The following is a 23,665-nucleotide window of genomic DNA, read 5'->3' on the forward strand; positions in this document are numbered from 1 at the left end:
AACCTAGACATGGCTCGATCTGCTCTATTAGATGGCACTAATGCTAAAAGTCCATTTGTAATTAACTTGTAAAAAAATCATCTTAACAGTCATAGGAGCCTGGTACTTGATAAACCGGACAACTACAACTAACAATAGTGGATAAGGATAGAGGGATACACTAGCAAGACCTTCCTCATCATGGATCTGGTAGGGAAAAAAACATGGCCAATTTTGTAGTTTCTCCCTGATTCTACTGTAGGTGGCAGGGTGACAAGTTGTGTGGACAAAAACAGAATAAAACCGGGTGTATGACAAAGCATGAACAAATTAATTAACCAGCTACAGTATTTTTGAGAAATATAGAAAAATAGTTAGTCGATTTATTTTGGTCAAATTAACCAGTTATCTACCGTTGATAAGCAGCTAGCTAGCTATAGCTAGCTGGTACAGTAGCTTGCTAGATAGTTAGAAAATATCAAGTCTTTTAAACTCATATCTAACTAACTCAGAAATATGTTTATTAACTGGCTAGCGCTTCATGCTTTGCAACTTTATGTTAGCTAGCTATCCCCAGTTAGAAAATGTGTTTTCGATTATTGCATTGCAATAGTGGTCATTCGGTTATATTATGCAAAAGTGAAATAGGTGTATTTATGCTGTTGTTGAAATACACAGATCACTTTATATATCTTCTCAAAGAAGATAACCATTAGTTTGAAAACATGACATATTTCTGTCATGCTGCGTTGTAGACAACAACCATCTCGTGCCCCAGGTATTCTGTCAATCAGTGGCCGCCGCTGATCAACTGTGCCATGTATGGTGTCTGGGAGGATGTAAACAATATAATTTCCCTTTCACATTGGATGACAAAATTATATTCTAAAACTCACTTACCTATGGGGGTCTTTGGCGCTCACTATGATATGAACACATTCTCTCTTGCTGAAGGCTCTTTCTATCCACGATTTCTGTGCCTGTAGAGAGAAGAGAAGACGCTCAGTCACTTCGTCCCTCAAACTCAAACAACAGGATTTTTAATGTGAGCGAGTGAGGCTAGAGCATTACAGGTGCCACATCAAGAGGCATGCAAGCAGCTAGTACCAAGCTAAACCCTCAGTGCGAGTCTGAGCCCAGTCTGAGCCCAACTCATTACCTGGGAGGAGGAGAGGCATGTCTCTACCAAGTGACAAAGCACTTCATTAGAGTGGGAGGGAGGATCACCATATTAAGCTTCACAATACCTAGGGGATTTAGTTAGTCTTACACAGACACATTCTCTTCAAGGACCAGGTAGCTAGCTCTTGCAGAATTTGAAGTGCGTACATATAAACCACATAGCCACAGGTCTCCTATCTGCTATCGACTATTTAAGGTGCATATTTGATGTCTTAAAACCAAGAGTTGGAAATGACTATCATGCATGTGCACGCACGCGCACACACCGCAGTAGAGCAGAACGCAAGCTTACACTTACATGCACTTGTATTTTAACTCACACAAACTCATCCATGCAAACTAACACACACTCAAATGCAAAGATTGTATATAGTTTATCGACACAGGCATTTCCCCATTGAGATAAAGTGTAGAGAGTAAGCGGATGGTCTGTGCACCCAGGCAGTAAATTCTGTTTGAATGTATTAGATATGAGCAGTTCTTCATCCTGCTCCTGTGGAGTCCATAAATATGGAACATTTCCTCATTTCCATGGTATTATAGCATAACTGACAGCCAATGGAAAGAAACGTGTGTGTCGGTGGGATGCTGCTGTCATGTCTACTGCATGTGTCTGAGGGAGAGAGCTACAACAACAGCACTGGACTAGGATCCGTCACTGACAATATACCTTTTTAAACAGCTTTTTGAGGAGTAACGGAAGTGAACACTGGAACCCCAAAGAACTTCTGATGAGTTTGTTGCGTTGCGGCTGTAAACAGCTAGCCAGCTAACTTCGTCGAGTTGTTTCTCAAGGCAAAATTAACATAGTATTCGTGGTTGGGATGGTCTTTATGTCTGGGGACTAATCTATTTTTGAAAATGTAAGTTTATATATTTACCAAATAAGCATCACAAAGGGGTACATTGTCTGCATGGATAGTAACGTTGTGGATAGTAAGGGTTGTGTAGCACACGGGTAAGTTGTTTATCAAGTTAACCATCTATTCTAGGTAACGTCAGCTAGGTAGCTAGTTAGCTACATGTAAATAGGATAGACAGCATTCCAATATTATTTATTTATTTATTACACAAGCGTTAGCTTAATCTACTAAAAACAACAATGTTAGCCAGCTAACATTAGCTAGTAGCTAGCTAAGCTAGATAGCTAATGATTAGATTTCCAGACCCAAAGAGAGATCTATGACAATAGAAAAACACAATTGCAACGAAATATGAAATATTATATCTCTTGAGAATAATGAAGCAAGTCCTGGTCTAATTTCTGCAGATGAAGGTCCGAAAGAAAGTCCCAGGTCCTGGAGAGACTGAAGAGTATATCTCCAATGGGTTATAAATGCTATAGGTTTACTCTTAGAATTGGTTGTAGGACTACCGAAATTATGTTAAAAGTAACAATGGATAGACCTAGAATATGCATGGCCAACCTTGCTCCTAGAGATCTAGTTACTTGGTGTGCAGGTTTCCGTTCCAGCCCAGCCCTGACATTATGCTTATTATTTTTATTACACACTATTCATATACAATAACCATTTACATATATATTCTTTGTATTTTATTAAATAAAGTGTTGATTCTTTGATCTAAGTATTGTGTATTTGTTGGTCATTAAACATTCCCTGTTTGTCTGTTTATTTGTTTGTCATTCACTGTAATTTTGTCTGATGATATTGCACAAATTCGCGCTGCTGCTGAAGTCCTTGATCGTTGGTGGGGGTGTAATCTGAAGAGATTTCACTCCATGCTTCCGGAAGCACCTCCCACAAGTTGGATTGGCTTGATGAGCACTTCTTACGTACCATATGGTCAAGCTGTTCCCACAACAGCTCAGTAGGGTTGAGATCTGGTGACTGTGCTGGCAAGAACAAGTCAATGTGTGTACTGTATATATCTAATTTGTTCAGTTTTTTGATTGGGTCAAGAAACACGAACTTGTCATTTTGTGCTAGCAAGCCAAATAACTTGATAATTAGCAATTATGGTGTGCTGTTGCGCCGGCTGTTTACTGGGGAACCCTATTGACTACATCATCTCTGAAAAGAAAATCAGAAAATCAGAAAATCTTGCGTAAAGTACACAAGTAGCCATTTTTCCAATCGCTTCTTATGAGAAACCAATTGTCCCGACGGATATATTATCGAATAGATATGTGAAAAACACCTTGAGGATTGATTCTAAACAACGTCTGCCATGTTTCTGTCGATATTATGGAGCTAATTTGGAAAAAAGTTTGGCATTGTAGTGACTGCATTTTCAGGTCAATTTCTCAGCCAAACTTGAAGAACAAACGGAGCTATTTCGCCTACAAATATAATATTTTTGGAAAAAAGGAACGTTTGCTATCTAACTGTCACGGTATTCCTCCTCTTCATCTGAAGAGGAGAGGCGAGAAGGATCAGAGGATCAAAATGCGGCGTGGTATGTGTTCATAGTGAATATTTAATTAAAGAAAATACTGAACACTACATACAAAAACAATAAACCAATAACGACCGTGAATCTACAAATCAGACCTGTGCTGACACAAGCCACTAGCATAGACAATCACCCACAAACAAACAGTGCAACCCAGGCTACCTAAGTATGATTCTCATTCAGAGACAACTAATGACACCTGCCTCTGATTGACAACCATACTAGGCCGAAACATAGAAATCCTCAAATCATAGAAAATCAAACATATACTGCCCACCCCAACTCACGCCCTGACCATACTAAATAATGAATACAAAACAAAGGAAATAAAGGTCAGAACGTGACACTAACTGGGAGTCTCCTGAGTGAAAACATCCGAAGTTCTTCAAAGGTAAATGATTTAATTTGAAATGCTTTTCTTATTTTAATGTTGCCTGCTGGTAGCAGAGCCTAGCATAGCATTATGCCATGATAAACTTACACAAATGCGTGTCTAGCATTGGCTGTAAAGCATATTTTGAAAATCTGAGATGACAGTGTGATTAACAAAAGGCTAAGCTGTGTCTTAATATATTTCATTTGTGATTTTCATGAATAGGAACATTTTCTAGGAAGATGTATGTCCGCTGCATTATGCTAATTAGTTTGAGGCTATGATTACGCTCCCGCATGCAAGGTAAAACTGCAAATAATGTGGCAAAGAAATTAACTTCATGTCCTGAATACAAAGCGTTATGTTTGGGGCAAATCACACACATTACATCACTGAGTAACACTCTTCATATTTTCAAGCATGGTGGTGCCTGCATCATTTACATGCGTATGCTTGTCATTGGCAAGGATTGGGAAGTTTTTTAGGATAAAAAAAAATGAAATAGAGCTAAGCACAGGCAAAATCCTAGAGGAAAACCTGGTTCAGTCTTTCATGAGTCTTTCTTATCTAGAGCCTCTCCCTCTGTAGAGCCGACAGAGATGGTCGCCTCGCTTCAGATCCTAAGGAAACTATGCAGTTACTAGTCTTTTGCTGTATTATTTCTGTATTATTTCTTACATTGTTTGCCCAGGAAATCTCAAGTGTTATTACATACAGCCGGGAAGAACTGTTGGATAAAAAAGTGATGACAACTTACCAAGATTATGACCAGGAATACGTCTCTCCCGAAACTGATCTTTTGTTCTGACCTCATACCTGTACATGGGATCTTATCCCAGAGGCCGACCCAAAAACAACGCAGTCGCCGCAGGAGAGGCAGACGGAGCGGCCTACTGGTCAGACTCAGAAGGTGAGCACACCATCCACCCCTCCTGAGCATATTACACGCCAATGTCCAATCTCTACATAACAAGGTGGATGAAATTAGGGCACGAGTTGCCTTCCAGAGAGACATCAGTGATTGTAACATTCTCTGTTTCACGGAAACATGGCTCACTCGGGATATGTTGTCAGAGTAGGTTACATCCACCCGGGTTCTTCATGCATCGCGCCGACAGGCACAAACATCTCTTTGGTAAGAAGAAGGGCGGGGGTGATTTCCTTATGAATAACAACATACAGGAACTTAAGTCCTTTTGTTCACATGACCTAGAATTCCGTACAGTCAAATGCCGTCCGCATTATCTTTCAAGAGAATTCTCTTCTATTATAGTCACAGCCGTCTATATCCCCCCCAAGCAGATACCTCGTCTTCCCTGAAAGTTCACTTCACTGAACTCTATGTAAACTAGAAACCATACATCCGGAGGCTGCATTTATTGTAGACGGGGATTCTAACAAAGCTAACCTGAGAACGAGACTTCCTAAATTCTATCAGCATATTGAATGCGTGACACAGGCTGCTAGCATTCTGAATCATTGCTACTCTAACTTCCGTGATGCATACAAAGCCCTCCCCCGCCCTGCCTTCAGCAAATCTGACCATGACTCCATTTTGTTGCTCCCAGCCTATAGACAGAATCCAAAACAGGAAATGCCCATGCTCAGGTCTGTCCAACGCTGGTCTGACCAATCAGATTCCACGCTTCAGGATTGCTTCGATCACGTGGACTGGGATATGTTCCGGATAGCCTCAGACAACATAATTGACATATACGCTTACTCGGTGAGCGAGTTTATTAACAAGTGCATCGGAGATGTAGTACCCACTGTGACAATTAAAACATTTTTAATTAAAACATCAGAAACCGTGGATTGATGGCAGCATTCGCGCAAAACCGAATACAAACAGTGCAGCTATTCCCTCCGCATGGCAATCAAAAAAGCAAAGCGTCAGTATAGAGACAAAGTAGAGTCGCAATTCAAAGGCTCAAAAATGAGACGTATGTGGTAGGGTCTACAGTCAATCACGGATTACAAAAAGAAAACCAGCCCCGTTGCGGACATCGATGTCTTGCTCCCAGACAAATTAAACAACTTCTTTGCGCGCTTTGAGAACAATACAGTGCCACTGACACGGCCCGCTACCAAAGCCTGTGCACTCTCCTTCTCTGTGGCCAACGTGAGTAAAACACATTTAAACTTGTTAACCCTCACAAGGCTGCCGGCCCAGACGGCATCTCTAGACGCGTCCTCAGAGCATGAGCAGACCAGCTGTGTTTATGGACATATTCAATCAATTCCTATCCCAGTCTGCTGTCCCCACATGCTTCAAGATGGCCACCATTGTTCCTGTTCCAAAGAAAGCTAAGGTAAGGGAACTAAATGACTATCACCCCGTTGCACTCACTTCTGTCACCATGAAGTGTTTTGAGAGACTAGTCAAGGAGCATATCACCCCCACCCTACCTGATACCCTAGACCCACTCCAATTTGCTTACCGCTCCAATAGGTCCACAGACGATGCAATCGCCATCACACTGCACACTGCTCTATCCCATCTGGACAAGAGGAATATCTATGTAAGAATGCTGTTCATTGACTACAGCTTAGCATTTAATGCCATAGTACTCTCCAAATTCGTCATTAAGCTCGAGACCCTGGGTCTCGACCCCGCCTTGTGAAACTGGGTCCTGGTATTTCTGACGGGACACCCCCAGGTGGTGAAGGTAGGAAACAACATCTCCACCCTGCTGATCCTCAACACTGGGGCCCCACAACGGTGCGTTCTCAGTCCTCCCCTGTACTCCCTGTTCACCCATGACTGCGTAGCCATGCACGCTTCCAACTCAATCATCAAGTTTGCAGACAACACTACAGGCTTGATTACCAACAACGACGAGACAGCCTACAGGGAGGAGTTGAGAGGCCCTCTCACTCCACATCAGCAAAACAAAGGAAATGATTATGGACTTCAGGAAACCCCCCCCTGGCAGGCTACCTGCCCTGATGACTCCTTGCTGTCCCCAGTCTACCTGGTCATGTTGCTGCTCCAGTTTCAACTGTTCTGCCTGCGGCTATGGAACCCTGAGCTGTTCACCGAACGTACCTCCTTGTCCCAGACCTTCTGTTTTAAACTCTCTAGAGACAGCATGTGACGACCCTCCCATTCTGTCTGCCAAATTCTTTCTCTTTGCTCTTGTTTTCCTTAATAGGATGCCAGTGGGCGGAGCCGGGAGGGTCATCAGAGAAATGGGACACACCTGGGCTCTGGTGTGTCCTAGAATAAATGCACCTCTTCCCCATTCATTGGGGAGACTCTTCCCATGCAGACACAAACATATTTTGGTTTTGGCATTTTTGTGGCTGTTTTGTTTGTTTGCGTTGGCACCTTTCAACAACCCTCATTATCACATGTATACACACAACCACTCACTTACACTACTGAGTACACACACCATTGTTAATTGTATTTACTTTACTTCAGTTAATAAATATATTTTGTTATTATTTATCTCCACATTGTCTCCCTTTTTGTTACGGGTTTTGAGCCGGTTTGTGACAAGTGGGGGCTCGTCCAAAAAAGTTTGAAATATCCAATAAATGTCGTTCCACTTCATGATTGTGTCCCACTTGTTGTTGATTCTTCACAAAAAATTACAGTTTTATATCTTTATGTTTGAAGCCTGAAATGTGGCAAAAGGTCGCAAAGTTCAAGGGGGCCGAATACTTTCGCAAGGCACTGTATGTTTTGACTCACAAAAGTGTTTTTGCAGAGCCCCATATTCGGAGTGAATGGGGGCGTTCGGTGAGATTTGGGCCTCGCTCACGGAGATACTCTTGTTCACGGGCAGAGTTTCATTCAACTAGGGTTGAGCCTGACTCCCATGGTAAAGCTGACTTTGGTCAAGAGTGTCATTACTGTCAAGGTTCGGGTCATTGGAAAAACAAATGTCCGGTTCTCAGGGCTAGGGGTAAATTCAGTACTTGTGCTTACGTTAAATCTAAGCCTACGGCGTTAGCTGCGGCTGTTCCACATCAGTTCACTCCTGACACGTTGTCTCATGCTTAGGGACATGTGAAAGTCCATATTGACGCAGACTATTTACCTTTCATTACAGAGGGTTTTGTGTCGATGTTAACTTTTATGGCTGCAGGGGCAGTATTGAGTAGCTTGGATGAAAAAATGTCCATTGTAAACAGCCAGCTCCTCAGTCTCAGTTGCTAATATATGCATAATATTATTATTATTGGATAGAAAACACTCTGAAGTTTCTAAAACTGTTGGAATTATGTCTGTGAGTATAACAGAACTCATATGTCAGGCAAAAACCTGAGAAATTCAACTTCCTGTTTGGATTTTTTCTGGGGGTGGCAGATTTTCAACCAAGCTCTCATTGATATTACAGTGAGATATGGATGAGTTTTCACTTCCTAAGCCTTCCACTAGGTGTCAACAGTCAATAGAACTTTGTCTGATGACTCTAATGTAAAGGGGGGTCGAATTAGACAGGAAATAGTCACCACTGCCACGAGTTGACCATGCATTCATTATGCGCGTTCACAGGGGAAGGACCTGCGTTCTACCGGTCATCTAAAGTCATTCTAATTCTCCGGTTGGAATATTATTCAAGATATATGTAAACAACATTCTAAAGATTGATTCAGTACATCGTTTGACATGTTTCTACTGACTGTTATGGAACTTTTGGACATTTCGTCACGTTATAGTGGACGCACTTTGGGACTTTGGAATTGTTTACCAAACGTGCTAACCAAAGTTGCTAATTGGACATAAATAACGGACATTTTCAGACAAATCAAGCATTTATTGTGGACCTGGAATTCATAGGACTGCATTATGATGAAGTTCATCAAAGGTAAGGAAACATGTATCATGTATTTTCTGGTTTCTGTTGACTCCAACATGGCGGCTAATTTGACTACTGTTCTGAGCTCCGTCTCAGATTATTGCATGGGTTGCTTTTTCCGTAAACGTTAAAAAAAATCTGACACAGTGTTTGCATTAAGGAGAGGTATATCTATAATTCCATGTGTATAACTTGTATTATCATCTACATTTATGATGAGTATTTCTGTTGAAACGATGTGGCTATGCAAAATCACTTGATGTTTTTGGAATTGTAATTATGAGATTTCTGTGGTTTGAATTTGGCGCCCGCTATTTTCACTGGTAGTTGTCATAACGATCCCGTTAGCCGGATTGCAGCCATAACAAGTTCTAAGAAGTAAGGACCTAGTGCCAGTGAAGATCCTGAGAGACACAGGTGCCTCTGAATCGTTCGTGTTGGAGTCTGTGTTACCCTTCTCTGCTGAGACTGATTCAGGAAATAGTGTTCTAATTAGGGGAATCCGTTTGAACACGCTGTCAGTTCCATTGCATAAACTGATGTTGGATTGTGAACTGGTGAAAGGAGAGGTTGTTGTGGGGGTGCGTCCTTCATTGCCTATTGAGGGTATCGACGTTATCCTTGGGAATAACTTGGCTGGTGAGCGTGTATGGCCTGTCATGTTTCCATCTCTAGTAGTTTCCACTAAGCCGTCATTTGTAGGGATACCCGATGAGAGTGCGCAGAGTTTCCCAGAGGCGTTCTCTGTGTGTGCAGTGACACGTTCTATGAGCCGTGGCGACCTGGTCATTGCGCCAGCTAACGAGAATACCACAAAGAAGTCTGTCACTGCTTTCCCTGTTATCCCATTATCTGTATCCCCTTCCGATCTAATCAAGGAGCAACGGACTGACCCCACATTAGAAGAGTTGAGTGACCAAATTGTGCCGGTGGAACAGTTGGGCGATGTCGCCCATGGCTATTTTATCCAAGCGGATGTCCCGATGAGAAAGTGGGTGTCTCATGGTAGTTGTTTTTTGAGGGAGGTGATTAGTCAGGTTGTTGTACCTGTTAAGCTTCGTGAGTTGGTGTTGACAACATCCCACAACGACGTTGCTGGAAAACCTGCATATTAAGACATTTCTTTTGGCCTAGGTTAAAGAGAGATGTTTCTGAGTTCATCAAAACTTGTCACACCTGTCAATTAACTGGTAAAACCTAATCAAGCTATTAAGCCGGTACCACTGTTTCCTATTCCTGTACTCAGCCAACCTTTTGAGTATCTGATTGTTGACTGTGTTGGTCCACTGCCTCGTTCTAAAAGGGGTAGTAGCTACCTTTTCACTGTGATGTGTCTAACCACTAGATGTTCTGCTGCCTATCCTCTCCGGTCTATCATGACTAAGTCTGTGCTAAAAGATTTGATTCAGTTTATCTCAATAATTGGAATCCCTAAGGTCATTCACCACTAATCTGTTTGGTCAGGTTCTCCAACAGCTTCATATTAAACACACTTTGTCTAGCGCCTATCACGTGCAAAGTCAAGGAGCACTGGAACGTTTCCATCAAACACTTAAGTCTTTGTTGAGAGCTTATTGTACTGAGATGGATAAGAATTGAGAGGAGGGGTTGCCTTGGTTACTGTTAGACGCTAGGGAGGTTTCACAGGAGAATACGGGTTTCAGTCCAAATGACCTTGTGTTTGGACATAGGGTGCGTGGACTTCTATCTGTTCTCCAGTATGACTGGAAGTCTCCCGAGCCCCCTCAGTCCCTGTTATCGTATGTGTGTGATTTCCGGCGACGCCTGTACGCCGCTGGTGAAATGGCTAAAGAGAAGCTATCATCTTCACAGAAGAGGATGAAGGGCATATTTGATCGGCGAACTGAGCCTCGTCACCAATTGTTGGTTCTCCTTTTCAAGCCAAGTTTCAAGGTCCATATACCATTGTGCGCCAGTGCACTGAGCAAAACTATCTTGTTGCCACTCCAGAATGGAGAAAAGCACACCAACTGTGCCAGGTAAATTTGTGTGACTGGTATGGTGTTCCGGGGTCCTTGTTGGTCCTCGGGTTTTATGGGGGGGGGGGGGGGGGAACTCAATCCATCATTGGGGAGACTCTCCATGTAGACAGACATATTTTGGTTTTGGCATTTTTGTGGCTGTTTTGTTTGTTTGCGTTGGCACCGTTCAAAACCCCTCATTATCACATTTATACACGCAACCACTCACTTACACTACTGAGTACACACACCATTGTTAATTGTATTTACTTTACTTCAGTTAATAAATATATTTTGTTATTCTTTATCTCCACGTTGTCTCCCTTTTTGTTACAGACTTTGAGCCGGTTCGTAACACAGCAGGAGCGGTAGACATACTCTGAACGATCAACTATGAAAAGCCGACTGACATTTACTCCTGAGGTGCTGACCTGTTGCTCCCTCTTCAACCACTGTGATTATTATTATTTGACCCTGCTGGTCATCTATGAACATTTGAACATCTTGGCCATGTTCTGTTATAATCTCCACCCGGCAGAGCCAGAAGAGGACTGGCCACCCCTCATAGCCTGATTCCTCTCTACGTTTCTTCATAGGTTCCTGCCTTTCTAGGGAGTTTTTTCTAGCCACTGTGCCTCTACACCTGCATCGCTTGCTGTTTGGGGTTTTAGGCTGGGTTTCTGTACAGTACTTTGTGACATCAGCTGATGTAAGAAGGGCTTTATAAATACATTTGATTGATCCAGGACACCTACAGCACCCGATGTCACAGTGTAACCGGTGTGAAATGGCTAGCTAGTTAGCGGTAGTGCGCGCTAATAGCTTTTCAATCGGTGACATCACTCACTCAGACCTTGAAGTAGTTGTTCCCCTTGCCCTGCAAGGGCCGCGGCTTTTGTGGAGCGATGGGGAACGATGCTTCGTGGGTGTCAGTTGTCTGTGTGTGCAGAGGGTCCCTGGTTCAAGCCCAGCAAGGGGACGGACTAAAATTATACTGTTACAATAGGAAGGCCAAAAAGATCATCAAGGACAACAACCACCCGAGCCACTGCCTGTTCATCCCGCTATCATCCAGAAGGCAAGGTCAGTACAGGTGCATCAAAGCTGGGACCGAGAGACTGAAAAACAGCTTCTGTCTCAAGGCCATCAGACTGTTAAACATAGAGAGGCTGCTGTCAACCTGCAGACTCAAATCTGTGGCCACTTGAATAAATGGGCTTAATAAAGGTATCACTAGTCACTTTAAATAACACCACTTTAATAATATTTACATATCCTACATTACTCATCTCATATGTTTATACTGCTCTCTACCATCTACTGCATCTTGCCTATCATTAGTCACTTTAAATAACGCCACTTTAATAATGTTTACATATCCTACATTACTCATCTCATATGTATATACTGCTCTCTACCATCTACTGCATCTTGCCTATCATTAGTCACTTTAAATAATGCCACTTTAATAATGTTTACATATCCTACGTCACTCATCTCATATGTATATACTGCTCTATACCATCTACTGCATCTTGCCTATCATTAGTCACTTTAAATAACGACACTTTAATAATGTTTACATATCCTACGTCACTCATCTCATATGTATATACTGCTCTATACCATCTACTGCATATTACCTATGCCGCATGGCCATCGCTCATCTATATATTTATATGTGCATATATGTACTTATTCAACCCTTACATTTGTGTGTATAAGGTAGTTGTTGTTAATTTGATAGATTACTTGTTGTTGTTTGCGTAGACCCTATCCACACAGGAAGTGTTAGTTTGCATGAGGTTTTGCAGACTGAGCATGACAGTAGGGATGTCTGGGAACACGGCACCTCCCAACTCCGGGATGGGACAGCTAAAAGACACAGCAGGATGGGAACCGAGCCTCCCTTTAACCCACAGCAGCTATGGCAGGAACACCACACAGCAAAATATTTTTTTTCTCCGGCTTTTATTCTAGGAGAAATACCATCCCCCTTATTCCCAACCCACTCTGCTTGTACAGGGCTTTCCCCTCCGTCGGAAAAAGAACAACACACTGTCTCTCCGCCTGACTGGCCCTGTCACCCCACGGCATGCCAAAATCCTTGCCGGCACGACCTCCAACCTCCCGACCGCCTGGCAGACCGAACTCCACACAGGCACACTTACCCTGACACCAGACTTCCCACGATTAACCATTACTCTGAACAAGTCAAGTCAAGCCACGGGAAGGGGAGGGGCAGGGGGGCTACTTTAGACGGGTCAACCTGACTCAGCGAGCATCTCCCCCCCTCCCCCTGACAGTTTGGAGCCAATGTGCTCATACACTGCTGCGAACAAAGTAGATCCCTCCCGTTTCTGACGGGAGTAGGTGTAACAGCGATGGCATGAGACTGGCGACGTTTTCATGTTCTCGGTGAAAGCACGGTGGGAGCGGAGGAACACAACATAAGATAAGATCAGAAAACCACACAACAGGGAAAACACAAAAACAACAGAAAACCATAACTGGGATACAAATGGACACAGAGACCACAAGACCCCTGTACTACCCTCCATTTTCTTTGTGCTCTTTCCCTTTAATCTCTATCCCTGTGTGTGTGGTCTAGATTTGTACACACTGTACAGTAAATTGAACATTATCTTTACCCCCAGGCTTTCTCTGTCTCCATCTCGCTGGTCGTATTTGAGTTTTGACTTAACTTTATAAAAAAATACAAAAAATAAATGAGAATCATATTTCAACTCTGAAAATAGAACTGAAATTATGTTTTGTTCCTGTGTGAAGATATTCTCTTTAACTTAATTGCTGTCAAACTGATTTTGGAAGATGCTCCTGGTTTTACTAATTGGACCGCTGGCAGGAGCAGTGAGCCAAAGGATTACATGCTTAGCTACTTGTATGAATTGCTCTTTAAAACCTGTTAAGGCTCGGGACAATACTGCCCCCTTTGGATGAATTGCGTGCCCATTGTAAACTGAAAAGAAATCTGTCTAAAATTGCTAATATATGCATATAATAATTATTATTGAATAGAAAACACTCTAAAGCTTCTAAAACCGTTTAAATTATGTCTGTAAGTATAGCAGAACTCGCAGGGCAGCCAATCTCCCAAACTAGTTTTGGCATCCAGAAAGTTGGGGCAACTTTGACATCATCGCCCCCACCCTTCCCAACCAGCTATGGATCTGGGAACAGTTTTTATGTCTTCTGCGAGATGTCCTCTATCAGTAGAGCGTTTAATTGTGCAAATACCGCGAGCTTTGACCCTTTGGCAGGCAAAGTAGTGAGTGTCGCGAGAAAATACATGCACGTTTCGGGGCGCGTTGGGCACAGAGCTCCCTTTGTTCCAACTTGCATGAGAAGAAGTCAGATTGTCCGGTTGAATTGAGAATTGTTTTGTACGTTAATAACATCCTAAAGCTTGATTCTGCACTTAGTTTGACCAGTTTAGTCAACATATAATATGTAATTTTGAAGTTTTGATGCGCAACTGTTCGGGACCAGAAGTCATTTTGGATGCATTTCAGCTGGAACTTGTAGCATATGCTAATACAATGACACACGACTTGAAACCAAACAATGTATTGGGTAAGTATGACTCCTTCCACTACATTCTGATCGAAGACCATCAAAGGTAAGGGAATATTTATGTTGTAATTTTGTGTTTCTGTTGACTCCAACATAGCGGAGAAATATTGCTTATGTCTGAGCGCCGTCTCAGATTGTTGAATAGTGAACGATTTCTGTAACGTTAAAAATAAATGTGACAAAGCGATTGCATTAAAAGAAGCAGTGTATCTTTATAACTATATGTAGAACATGTATATTTAGTCAAAGTTTATGATGTGCATTGCTGTTATCTGGCGTTATCTGGCGGAGCTATCTATAATTTCTCCGGACATTTTTTAGCATTTTCTGAACATGGCGTCAATGTAAACGGAGATTTATGGATATAAATGGCATATTATTGAAAAAAACATAAATGTACTGTGTAACATGTCCTATTACTGTCATCTGATGAAGATTTTCAAAAGGTTAGTGAATTATTTGTCTTTTAATCCTGCGTTTGTGATTGCATCTTTTGTTCGACAAAATGGCTACATATCGTCTGTGTCTTTGTGGTGGGTTTGACATACATATGTGCTATGTTTTCGCCGTAAAACATTTTAGAAATCTGACTCGCTGGGTAGATGAACAAGGTGTTTATCTTTCATTTGAGCTATTGGACTTGTTAATGTGTGGAATCGGTTAATGTCACGAATCTGTTAATTGTTAATGTTTGGAGGTTAAATATTTCTAAGAATATTTTTGCATTCTGTACGCCACTTTTTGAGTTGAGCGGGGGGGGGGGGACTTGGGGAACGTGTAGCGTGAACACGTTAAATGTTTTAATCACCATGTGCATGAAATAAAGAGTAAAATGCCTTTGGAATTTTCTTTGTCTTTTCAATTACTTTTCCTTTATTTTAGATAAATGCAAACAGTGGAAGATTCCAATGAACCCATTTTCATTGTGCTTCTTTCATGATGGACGAAAATACACGCTTTTTGGATGAGCATCTTATTTTAATTGACTGTCCCAGTTAGGCGACTCATGACCAGGGTTACAAAATTCCTGGAACTTTCAAGAAATTCCCTGGTTTTCCTGGATTCCTGGGAATCAAGAGGGATTAAGATGGAAATCTGGAATCCTCCAACCAGGATTTCTGGAAAACAAAATAATTTATTGAAAGGTCCAGGAATTTTGCAACCCTACTTTTGACTGAGGAAGATGCACTTTAACATACTGTATAGTGAGAAACTTGTTTTGGGAATAAGTATTATCATAATTTGACCAGTTTTTCACAGCAGGAAAATAATCCTGCAGCAACAGGTCATACATTTTTTTGTTTGTTGTGGGTGATAACTTTTTTCTTTAGGTCAAATCAAGTTTGACATTTTAAATACACTACAATATTGCATTTCCTGCTGCACAGGAAATTTCTCTGTGACAAGTGATCAAATTAAACTATTACACCTATAGATTATTTAAATATGAGTGATGGTCAGAACAGTAAGTGAAATATAAAAAATATTTAAAACATCTTTCATGTTCTCTCCTGTGTCCACAGCAGTTAGTATTTGAAGCTCACATACTATTGTATATATTATGTTCGTAGAAAGGTACATAAATTATTCAAATGAAGGCCACTCGAGGCCATGGAGAACAGTAAATGGAAATGAGGATTTTATAAAGGAAAGTAATACATCAAATGAAACAGAATCTCTTGACAAAAATAACATTTCATTTCCTAACGAATACAAAATACAGCAATGAATTTACCTTAAACTGAATATAGAAAAGTTAATGGAATAAAGAGAAATGACAGTGGATTAAAGACCATCTAAAACCTTCTGTTTTAAGTGGTACCAATTATTTTCCTTCTCTTGTGGTTGTTATGTCTAGGCTACATCAAAATGTCCTTCAATAAAAACCAGTACCTGTGAGAATTCACAACAGTTTCCCCTATCATGCCTCCGCACAGAGAATGTGTTATTTTTGTGCTGTTATATGAGACTACATTAGCTGCTAGAGAGGCCTTTTTAGCCTCTCTTGGAGGACAATGAAAATTCAATAAGAAGTACTTATGTATTATTAGAAACCAGTAGGTTTACACCTCAGAACCGTCACTGGGGACTCTGTTGAGTTAGAGTAAGGTACTGTAGATCAAAAACAGTACTCCTGAATCAGACACCTTAGTCACTTACCTGAGTGTGTTGCTGTGCTGCATTGCTGGGAGCGTTCTGTGAAAAACAGGACCAGTGCTGAAGGCATCTCTATCTCTCTAAACCTCACACTCTCGCTGGACCCTGACACCAGTCCTGTCCAGTCCAACCCACGGTCTAAAGACTTTAAGGCTAAACCAGAGCCACTCTGGCCCTGTGATCCCACTGGAATGTGTGTGTGTCAGAGGAGGCTGGTGGGAGGAGCGACAGGAGGACATACTCATTGTAATGGCTGGGATGGAATAAATGGAACGAGTTAAACATGTACTTTCTATTTGTTTGATACCGTTCCATTAATTTCATTCCAGCCATTACAATAAGCCTGTCCTCCTATAGCTCCTCCCACCGGCCTCCTCTGGTGTATGTATGTGTGCTTGTGGAACTATAGGGGGATTAGCCTGATCAGGAAGACCCACTGCTGAAACTCCACAGCCTTGACAAACTCCTTTCTCTCACCCCCCTGGTCTATCCAATCAGATGCCCCAAAGGTAACAAATCCCTCATTACTGTATCAGATAGAGAAAGCTCTGCTCATTTCCATCATTCCACACACACACTCATTTCCATCATTCCACACACACACACACACACACACACACACACACACACACACACACACACACACACACACACACACAAATACAGTCACATATACAGTACATTTGTGACAACAACACATCTGCACATGTTCATTTACTGTAACAACACTACAAGTATTCTCTCCACCATGAATGCCTGAATGGGCCTTCTTCCCAGTTCTCACTGCTGTAGCAGTGGGCAGCTTTCTGTCAAGGAGATTGCCCACTAGGGAGAGCTGATTGGCAAGAGGCCATATTAGTCAGGGCATCACGTCACTCAGATATTCATTGCAGTGAGTCCTCTCTATTAGTGCTCACCTGTCTGCTTCCTGTCTCCACAGCCATTGGTAGGAGTGAGCAGCACATAACAATGCTGACACCTCCAAGAACTGCTGAGATGGCCTAATGGGGACCTTCTTGGTTTTAGTGCAGATTATTATAACATTATCTCTCTTTCCTCTTACCTCCATATACACTCTGGTTCAAAAGATTGGGGTCACTTAGAAAGGCCCTAGTTTTCCATGAAAACATACATGAAATGAGTTGCAAAATGAATAGCAAATATAGACAAGACGTTGACAAGGTTATAAATAATGATTTTGAATTGAAATAATAATTGTGTTCTTCAAACTTTGCTTTCGTCAAAGAATCCTCCATTTGCAGCAATTACAGCCTTGTAGACCTTTGGCATTCTAGTTGTCAATTTGTTGAGGTAATCTGAAGAGATTTCACCCCATGCTTCCTGAAGCAACCTCCCACAAGTTGGATTGGCATGATGGGCACTTCTATCGTACCATACGGTCAAGCTTCTCCCACAACAGCTCAATAGGTTGAGATTTGGTGACTGTGCTGGCCACTCCATTATAGACAGAATACAAGCTGACTGCTTCTTCCCTAAATAGTTATTGCATAGTTTGGAGCTGTGCTTTGGGTCATTGTCCTGTTGAAGGAGGAAATTGGCTCCAATTATTAGATGTCCATAGGGCGTGGTGTTGCAAAATGGAGTGATAGCCTTCCTTCTTCAAGATCCCTTTTACCCACCAAAACACCCCAGACCATCACATTGCCTCCACCATGGTTTACAAATGGGTCAAGCACTCCTCCAGCATCTTTACATTTTTTCTGCGCCTCACGAATCTTCTTCTATGTGATCCGAACACCTCAAACTTAGATTAGTCTGTCCTTAACACTTTTTTCCAATCTCCCTCTGTCCAGTGTCCGTGTTATTTTGCCCATCTTAATATTTTATTTTTATTGGCCAGTCTGAGATATGGCTATTTCTTTGCAACTCTGCCTAGAAGGCCTGCATCCCGGAGTCGCCTCTTCACTATTGACGTTGAAACTGGTGTTTTTTGGGTACTATTTAATGAATCTGCCAGTTGAGGACTAGTGAGGTGCCTGTTTCTCAAACTAGACACTCTAATGTACTTGTCCTCTTGCTCTGTTGTGCACCGGGGCCTCCCACTCCTCTTTCTATTCTGGTTAGAGCCAGATTGCGCTGTTCTTCAGTTTCTTGGCAAATTCTCGATTTGAAAGGCCTTAATTTCTCAGAACAAGAATCGACTGATGAGTTTCAGAAGAAAGATCTTTGTTTCTGGTCATTTTGAGCCTGTAATCAAATTCACAAAAGCTGATTCTCCAGATACTCAACGAGTCTAAAGAAGGCCAGTTTTATTTCTTTTTCAATCAGTACAACAGTTTTCAGCTGTGCTAACATAATTGCAAAGGGGTTTTCTAATGATCAATTAACCTAAAATTATTAACTTGGATTAGCTAACACAACGTGCCATTGGAACACAGGAGTGATGGTTGCTGATAATAGGGCCTCTGTAATGGGCCTCTGTAGATATTCCATTAAACAAATCTGATGTTTCAGGCTGCAATAGTCATTTACAACATTAACAAAGTCTACACTGTATTTCTGACCAATTTGACATTTTTTTAATGGACGGAAAAAAATAGCTTTTCTTTCAAAAACAAAGACATTTTTAAGTGACCCCAAACTTTTGAAAAGTAGTGCAAAGTGTGTTTGTGTTTGTGTGTGTGCATGTGTTTAAATTTGTGTGGCTCTTTTTTTTGTGTGTAAGCAGGAAGTAACACAGAAGGCCATATTACAATTTTGTGTTCATATGTGTGTTTAGTTTATGCATGTGTGGTTTGTGTATTTCCTTCAATTGTCTGTGTACGTGTGTTTGTTTGAGTAGGATTTTAATTTAGTGCAGATTAGAGTATTATTAGAGTGTTATTTCACCGGTTTCCCCCCTGTTCAGGCTAATTAAAACCTGCCCATATTACTTTTAAAGCTGTATAATCCCTGGATTAGCAGACCAAGCACAGACAGGATATAAACCAGCACTTCAAAAGAGCGGTGTAACAGCTTGACCTCGCCAGCTACCCCCAACAGACCTGCCCTCTGAGCAACTTTCCATCCGAAGAAATGGCTGGGGGAAGTAAATGCTAATTTTGCAACGTATCCTGTGTTATCCATACACATTGGCCTATGTTTATTATACTTACCAGTGTAGCATTCTGACGTAACTGTTGAATTGGCAAAGTGTATGGTACATAATGGACAAAATCCAGTCAAAATGTTCTCAGTTTTGAGGATTCAATGTGATAAATTAATCTTGAGATTTTGACAGAACTTCCACTGGGAATATTAGACAACATTTGTGACAGTCAAAATCCATAGTCAGAATGTGATATGTCTCTTGGGAGGTCAGGAAGGCTGCTAATCTGCGAGCAATGACTTTCAAATAGCCAACGAGAGCTGAGAAATATGCCACAAAAAGGATGCCAATATGAAATAAAAATGGATGCCAACATCAAAACAAAAGCTACTCTGTATTCCGTATTCCGCTGAGAATGAGTGTTCGTGAACTTAGAAACGGGACGCCCAAACAGATTAAGAACTCCGTTGGTTTTCTTTTAATGGACTTTTAATGGACTGAGCGTCGGCAGGATGCGTTTGTCATGTTGAAGTTCCATTTCTAATGGATCCAATGTGCCTCAACGGATGATAATTCAAGGTCCTTTTACTCCCAAAACAAAACACCAAACTGTTATCTTCCAACCAGTTGATTTTGCTGTGACCTGAATGCTTTTACGCAGAGTGGGGAGAGGTGGACAATAACACCTGGAAGCTGTTTTAATGGGGAACATTTCCAAGAGATGATCTGAAATACCTCATGATGGTTCAAGCCCCACATGTACACACACTCATTAGAACATAACAGACACTTACAGTGTCTTGCAAAACTTTTCAGACCCTCTTGGGTCTGACACACCATTTTACCTTCATAGGCACACGGGTCAAGGTCATTGCATTTAAAGCATGCGAGCTGGTTACTCGGCAAGTGGATGGAATAGAGGAGTGGGTTGCAAACATATTTCCCATATCAGCTGTTCAGTGAGTAACATACTGCCAATCCAAACCTCCAGCAGACTCTCTGCTATATTGATGCCTATCATCAATATGTCATGAGCTGAGCTACTATATGTACTTCACCCAGACCTTTCCTGAACTATGGCCTCTAGAGAGAAGGTGGCCACTTCAGAGAAGTGCTCCAGCTCATTCAATTTGTATGATATTAGCTGTACACATGAAGGGCCATGAACTCTGATTTACCTTGGGACCATTCTCTATACCATACATATTAACATTCTCCCACACTCATAGTAAGCATGAGACCACGTCCAGTGCCTTCAGAAAGTATTCACACCCTTTGACTTTTTTGTGTTACAGGCTGAATTCACAATGGATTAAATTAACTTTTTCTTTGTCGCTGCCCTACACACAAGACCCCATAATGTCAAAGTGGAGGTATGTTGTTGAACATTTTTACGAATTAATAAAAAGAGTTGTGAACGATGCTGAATGGGTGTAGTCAAAGAAGAGCTCTCCAGTAGGTTTACCAAAGTATTCAAGGGCCATTTTCTCAAAAGTAAGGTTACAAGTTTTTCAACTTTCCAGGCAATCGGTCACAAATATTGAAGAATTTAAGGGGTATAAATACTATCTGAAGGCACTGTACTGTACAGTACATGTGTGATTGTGACAGAAAACCATGCCCTCCAGTCATTGAACACACAAACACACAGACAAAGTGATGCGCACAAACACACAGTGATGGGCAAGAATTACAAAATACAAATACAAAATACCATAAAGATCAATGTATCAAATAAATACATTTTTTTATTTTAAAATACAGAAATAGATTTGTAAGGAATCGGCCCGGACAGCAATAACATTCTCAGTAACGGTTACAAAAACATTTTACATGCTATGACTGTGATATGTTGTTGTTTATCTACCTTAGTTGAATGCGCTGACTGTAAAGGTTTCCTCATGCTTCCCATCCGAAACAGTCCAGAACAGTTTGTGGATTTATTACAACATTTTGTGATGTTTATGTTAATTTTGGTCTTCGGAAAGGGCATTTTCGGCTGTTCATGTAGACTACATTTTTTCTCAAGGCAAGCCGAAATCGGTAGCCAAAGTCGGTAGCCACTACGTGTCACGCCCTGACCTTAGAGATCCTTTTAATTCTCTATTTGGTTAGGTCAGGGTGTGACTAGGGTGGGCAATCTCTGTTTTCTATATCTTTGTTGGCCGGGTATGGTTCCCAATCAGAGGCAGCTGTCTATAGTTGTCTCTGATTGGGGATCATACTTAGGCAGCCTTTTCCACTTGTAGTTTGTGGGATCTTGTTTTTGGTACTGTACTGTGTAGCCCTACTAGACGTTACGTTTTGCATTTGTTGTTTTTTCGGTGTTCATTTAATAAATTAAAATATACGCCTACCACACTGCACCCTGGTCCGATCCATCCATCGACGAGCCTAACACTACGCCTCTTTTGTCGGTGATTGGTCAACAGTATGGATTCTTCAATTAAGTGTTTGTTGTTATTCAACTAGAAACATTTAATTAAAAATTAATTCAATTGAGAGACACTGAACCAAACAACTTCGTTAGATGTAAAAATTGCACTACTAAGATCAAAAACGTCTAAATTAATGACAGATTAATTCGGACAATTTTGAGGAATTGTGTACGAGCTACGGCGTCTCGAGATGGACAAAGAGTACTATTGCCGCTTTTTTCTTGTTTATCAAGCGAAGGTCCTTTAAGGGAGTATGCGAGCCCACTCGTTCGGTTCGCCTAGCCAAGTTGAGCGAGGCGCCAGCCAAACCAAAGTCTGAGGAAGGATTAAGTTACTCTGGATAAGAGTAACTGCTAATTGACCAAAGATGTTGTGCACAACGTCTTTAACAATAACTACAGAACATTCCATAAAAGTTATCATTAGGTTTCCAGGTAATGTAACAACACAATGTACAAGTAATGTTTTGTGAAAGTTCCCAGAATTTTATTTAGGTCGAGGCAAATGTTCTCATAACATTAAAACTGTCCATTCATGGTGATGATAATAGAATGTTTGTATAAAATATTTGCCTGATGTTGCAAGAACCTTCCTACAAGATATTTGCACTGTTCTTTAAAGGTTCCCAGAATGTTTCATTAAGTTGTGAGAACAGTCTGATGGTAATTTTGTAAAAGATATGTTCCCAAAACACAAAAACTGTCCAGTTGTGCGGATGATTCTACAATGTTTCTTTTAGGGTGCAAAAACATTCACCTGATGTTACAAGAACATTCCCAGAACACATGTAGTCCATTCTTTAAAGGTTCCTAGAATGTTTCATTGGGTTGTGGTAATATTGTGGGGACAAGAGATATATTCCCAAAACCCCAAAACTTTCCAGTTATGCTTCATTCAGATAAATGTTTGTATCAGTGTGCACAAAACATTCCTTTGATGTTGCAAGAATGTTGACACAACACAGCAGTTCTTTAAAGGATCCCAGAACATGTAATTAGGTTATGGGAACAGTGTGAGTACATTACAAGAGATATATTCGCAAAAGAACAAAATATGCTCAGTTTTAATGACATTCATGCAATGTTTAAGTTAGGTTGCACAATAAATTACCTTAATGTTGTATGAATGAAATAAGTCTGTTTGTATGAAGTTCATAACAAATTTGTTTTTGGTTAAAATAATATTCCATTGATGTTCATGCTATATACATTTTACCTTGTCTTAGAGGTCCTCAATACATTTCAAGAACATTTAGAAAATCTTATATTTACATTTTACCTAACATTCTCAGCATGCAAATTAAAGCAGATTGAAAAACATCCCCATTATGTTTCTCCCTGGATTTAATGTCAATTCGCATTTGAGGACTCTATTGTAGGTGATATTAGAGACACATGGCACTTTCATTTAGGACATTTGAACAGCATGTTGTGACAACACTCCCACTCTGTCTGCCGTATTCTCTCTTTACTCTTGTTTTCCTTATTAGGATCCCGGTGGGCAGAGTTGGGAGGGTCGTCAGCTACATGGGAAACACCTGGGCCTGGTGTATCCCAGGATAAATAGACCTCTTCCACATTCATGGAGGAGACTCTCTCCATGCAGACACCTTTATAGATTTTTGTTGTGTTTCTTGGTGGCCTTTTGGTTGTTTGCTTTGGCACCTTTCAACACCCTGCATTATC

General features: G+C 41.2%; 1 protein-coding gene across 4 annotated transcripts in view; it reads right to left on the reverse strand.

Annotated features, from left to right (window-relative positions):
* LOC135514303 (transient receptor potential cation channel subfamily M member 3-like) overlaps positions 1–23,665 on the reverse strand; it is a 237,460-nt gene that overhangs the window by 118,507 nt on the left and 95,288 nt on the right. For all 4 annotated transcript variants that reach the window (XM_064937692.1, XM_064937691.1, XM_064937690.1 and 1 more), the window contains exon 2: positions 880–959. In XM_064937692.1, coding sequence (XP_064793764.1) covers positions 880–959 — 80 coding nt within the window. The remainder of the gene's footprint in view (positions 1–879; positions 960–23,665) is intronic.

This window comes from Oncorhynchus masou, chromosome 25 (genome assembly GCF_036934945.1).
Source record: "Oncorhynchus masou masou isolate Uvic2021 chromosome 25, UVic_Omas_1.1, whole genome shotgun sequence".
NCBI classification, from domain to species: Eukaryota; Metazoa; Chordata; class Actinopteri; order Salmoniformes; family Salmonidae; genus Oncorhynchus; species Oncorhynchus masou.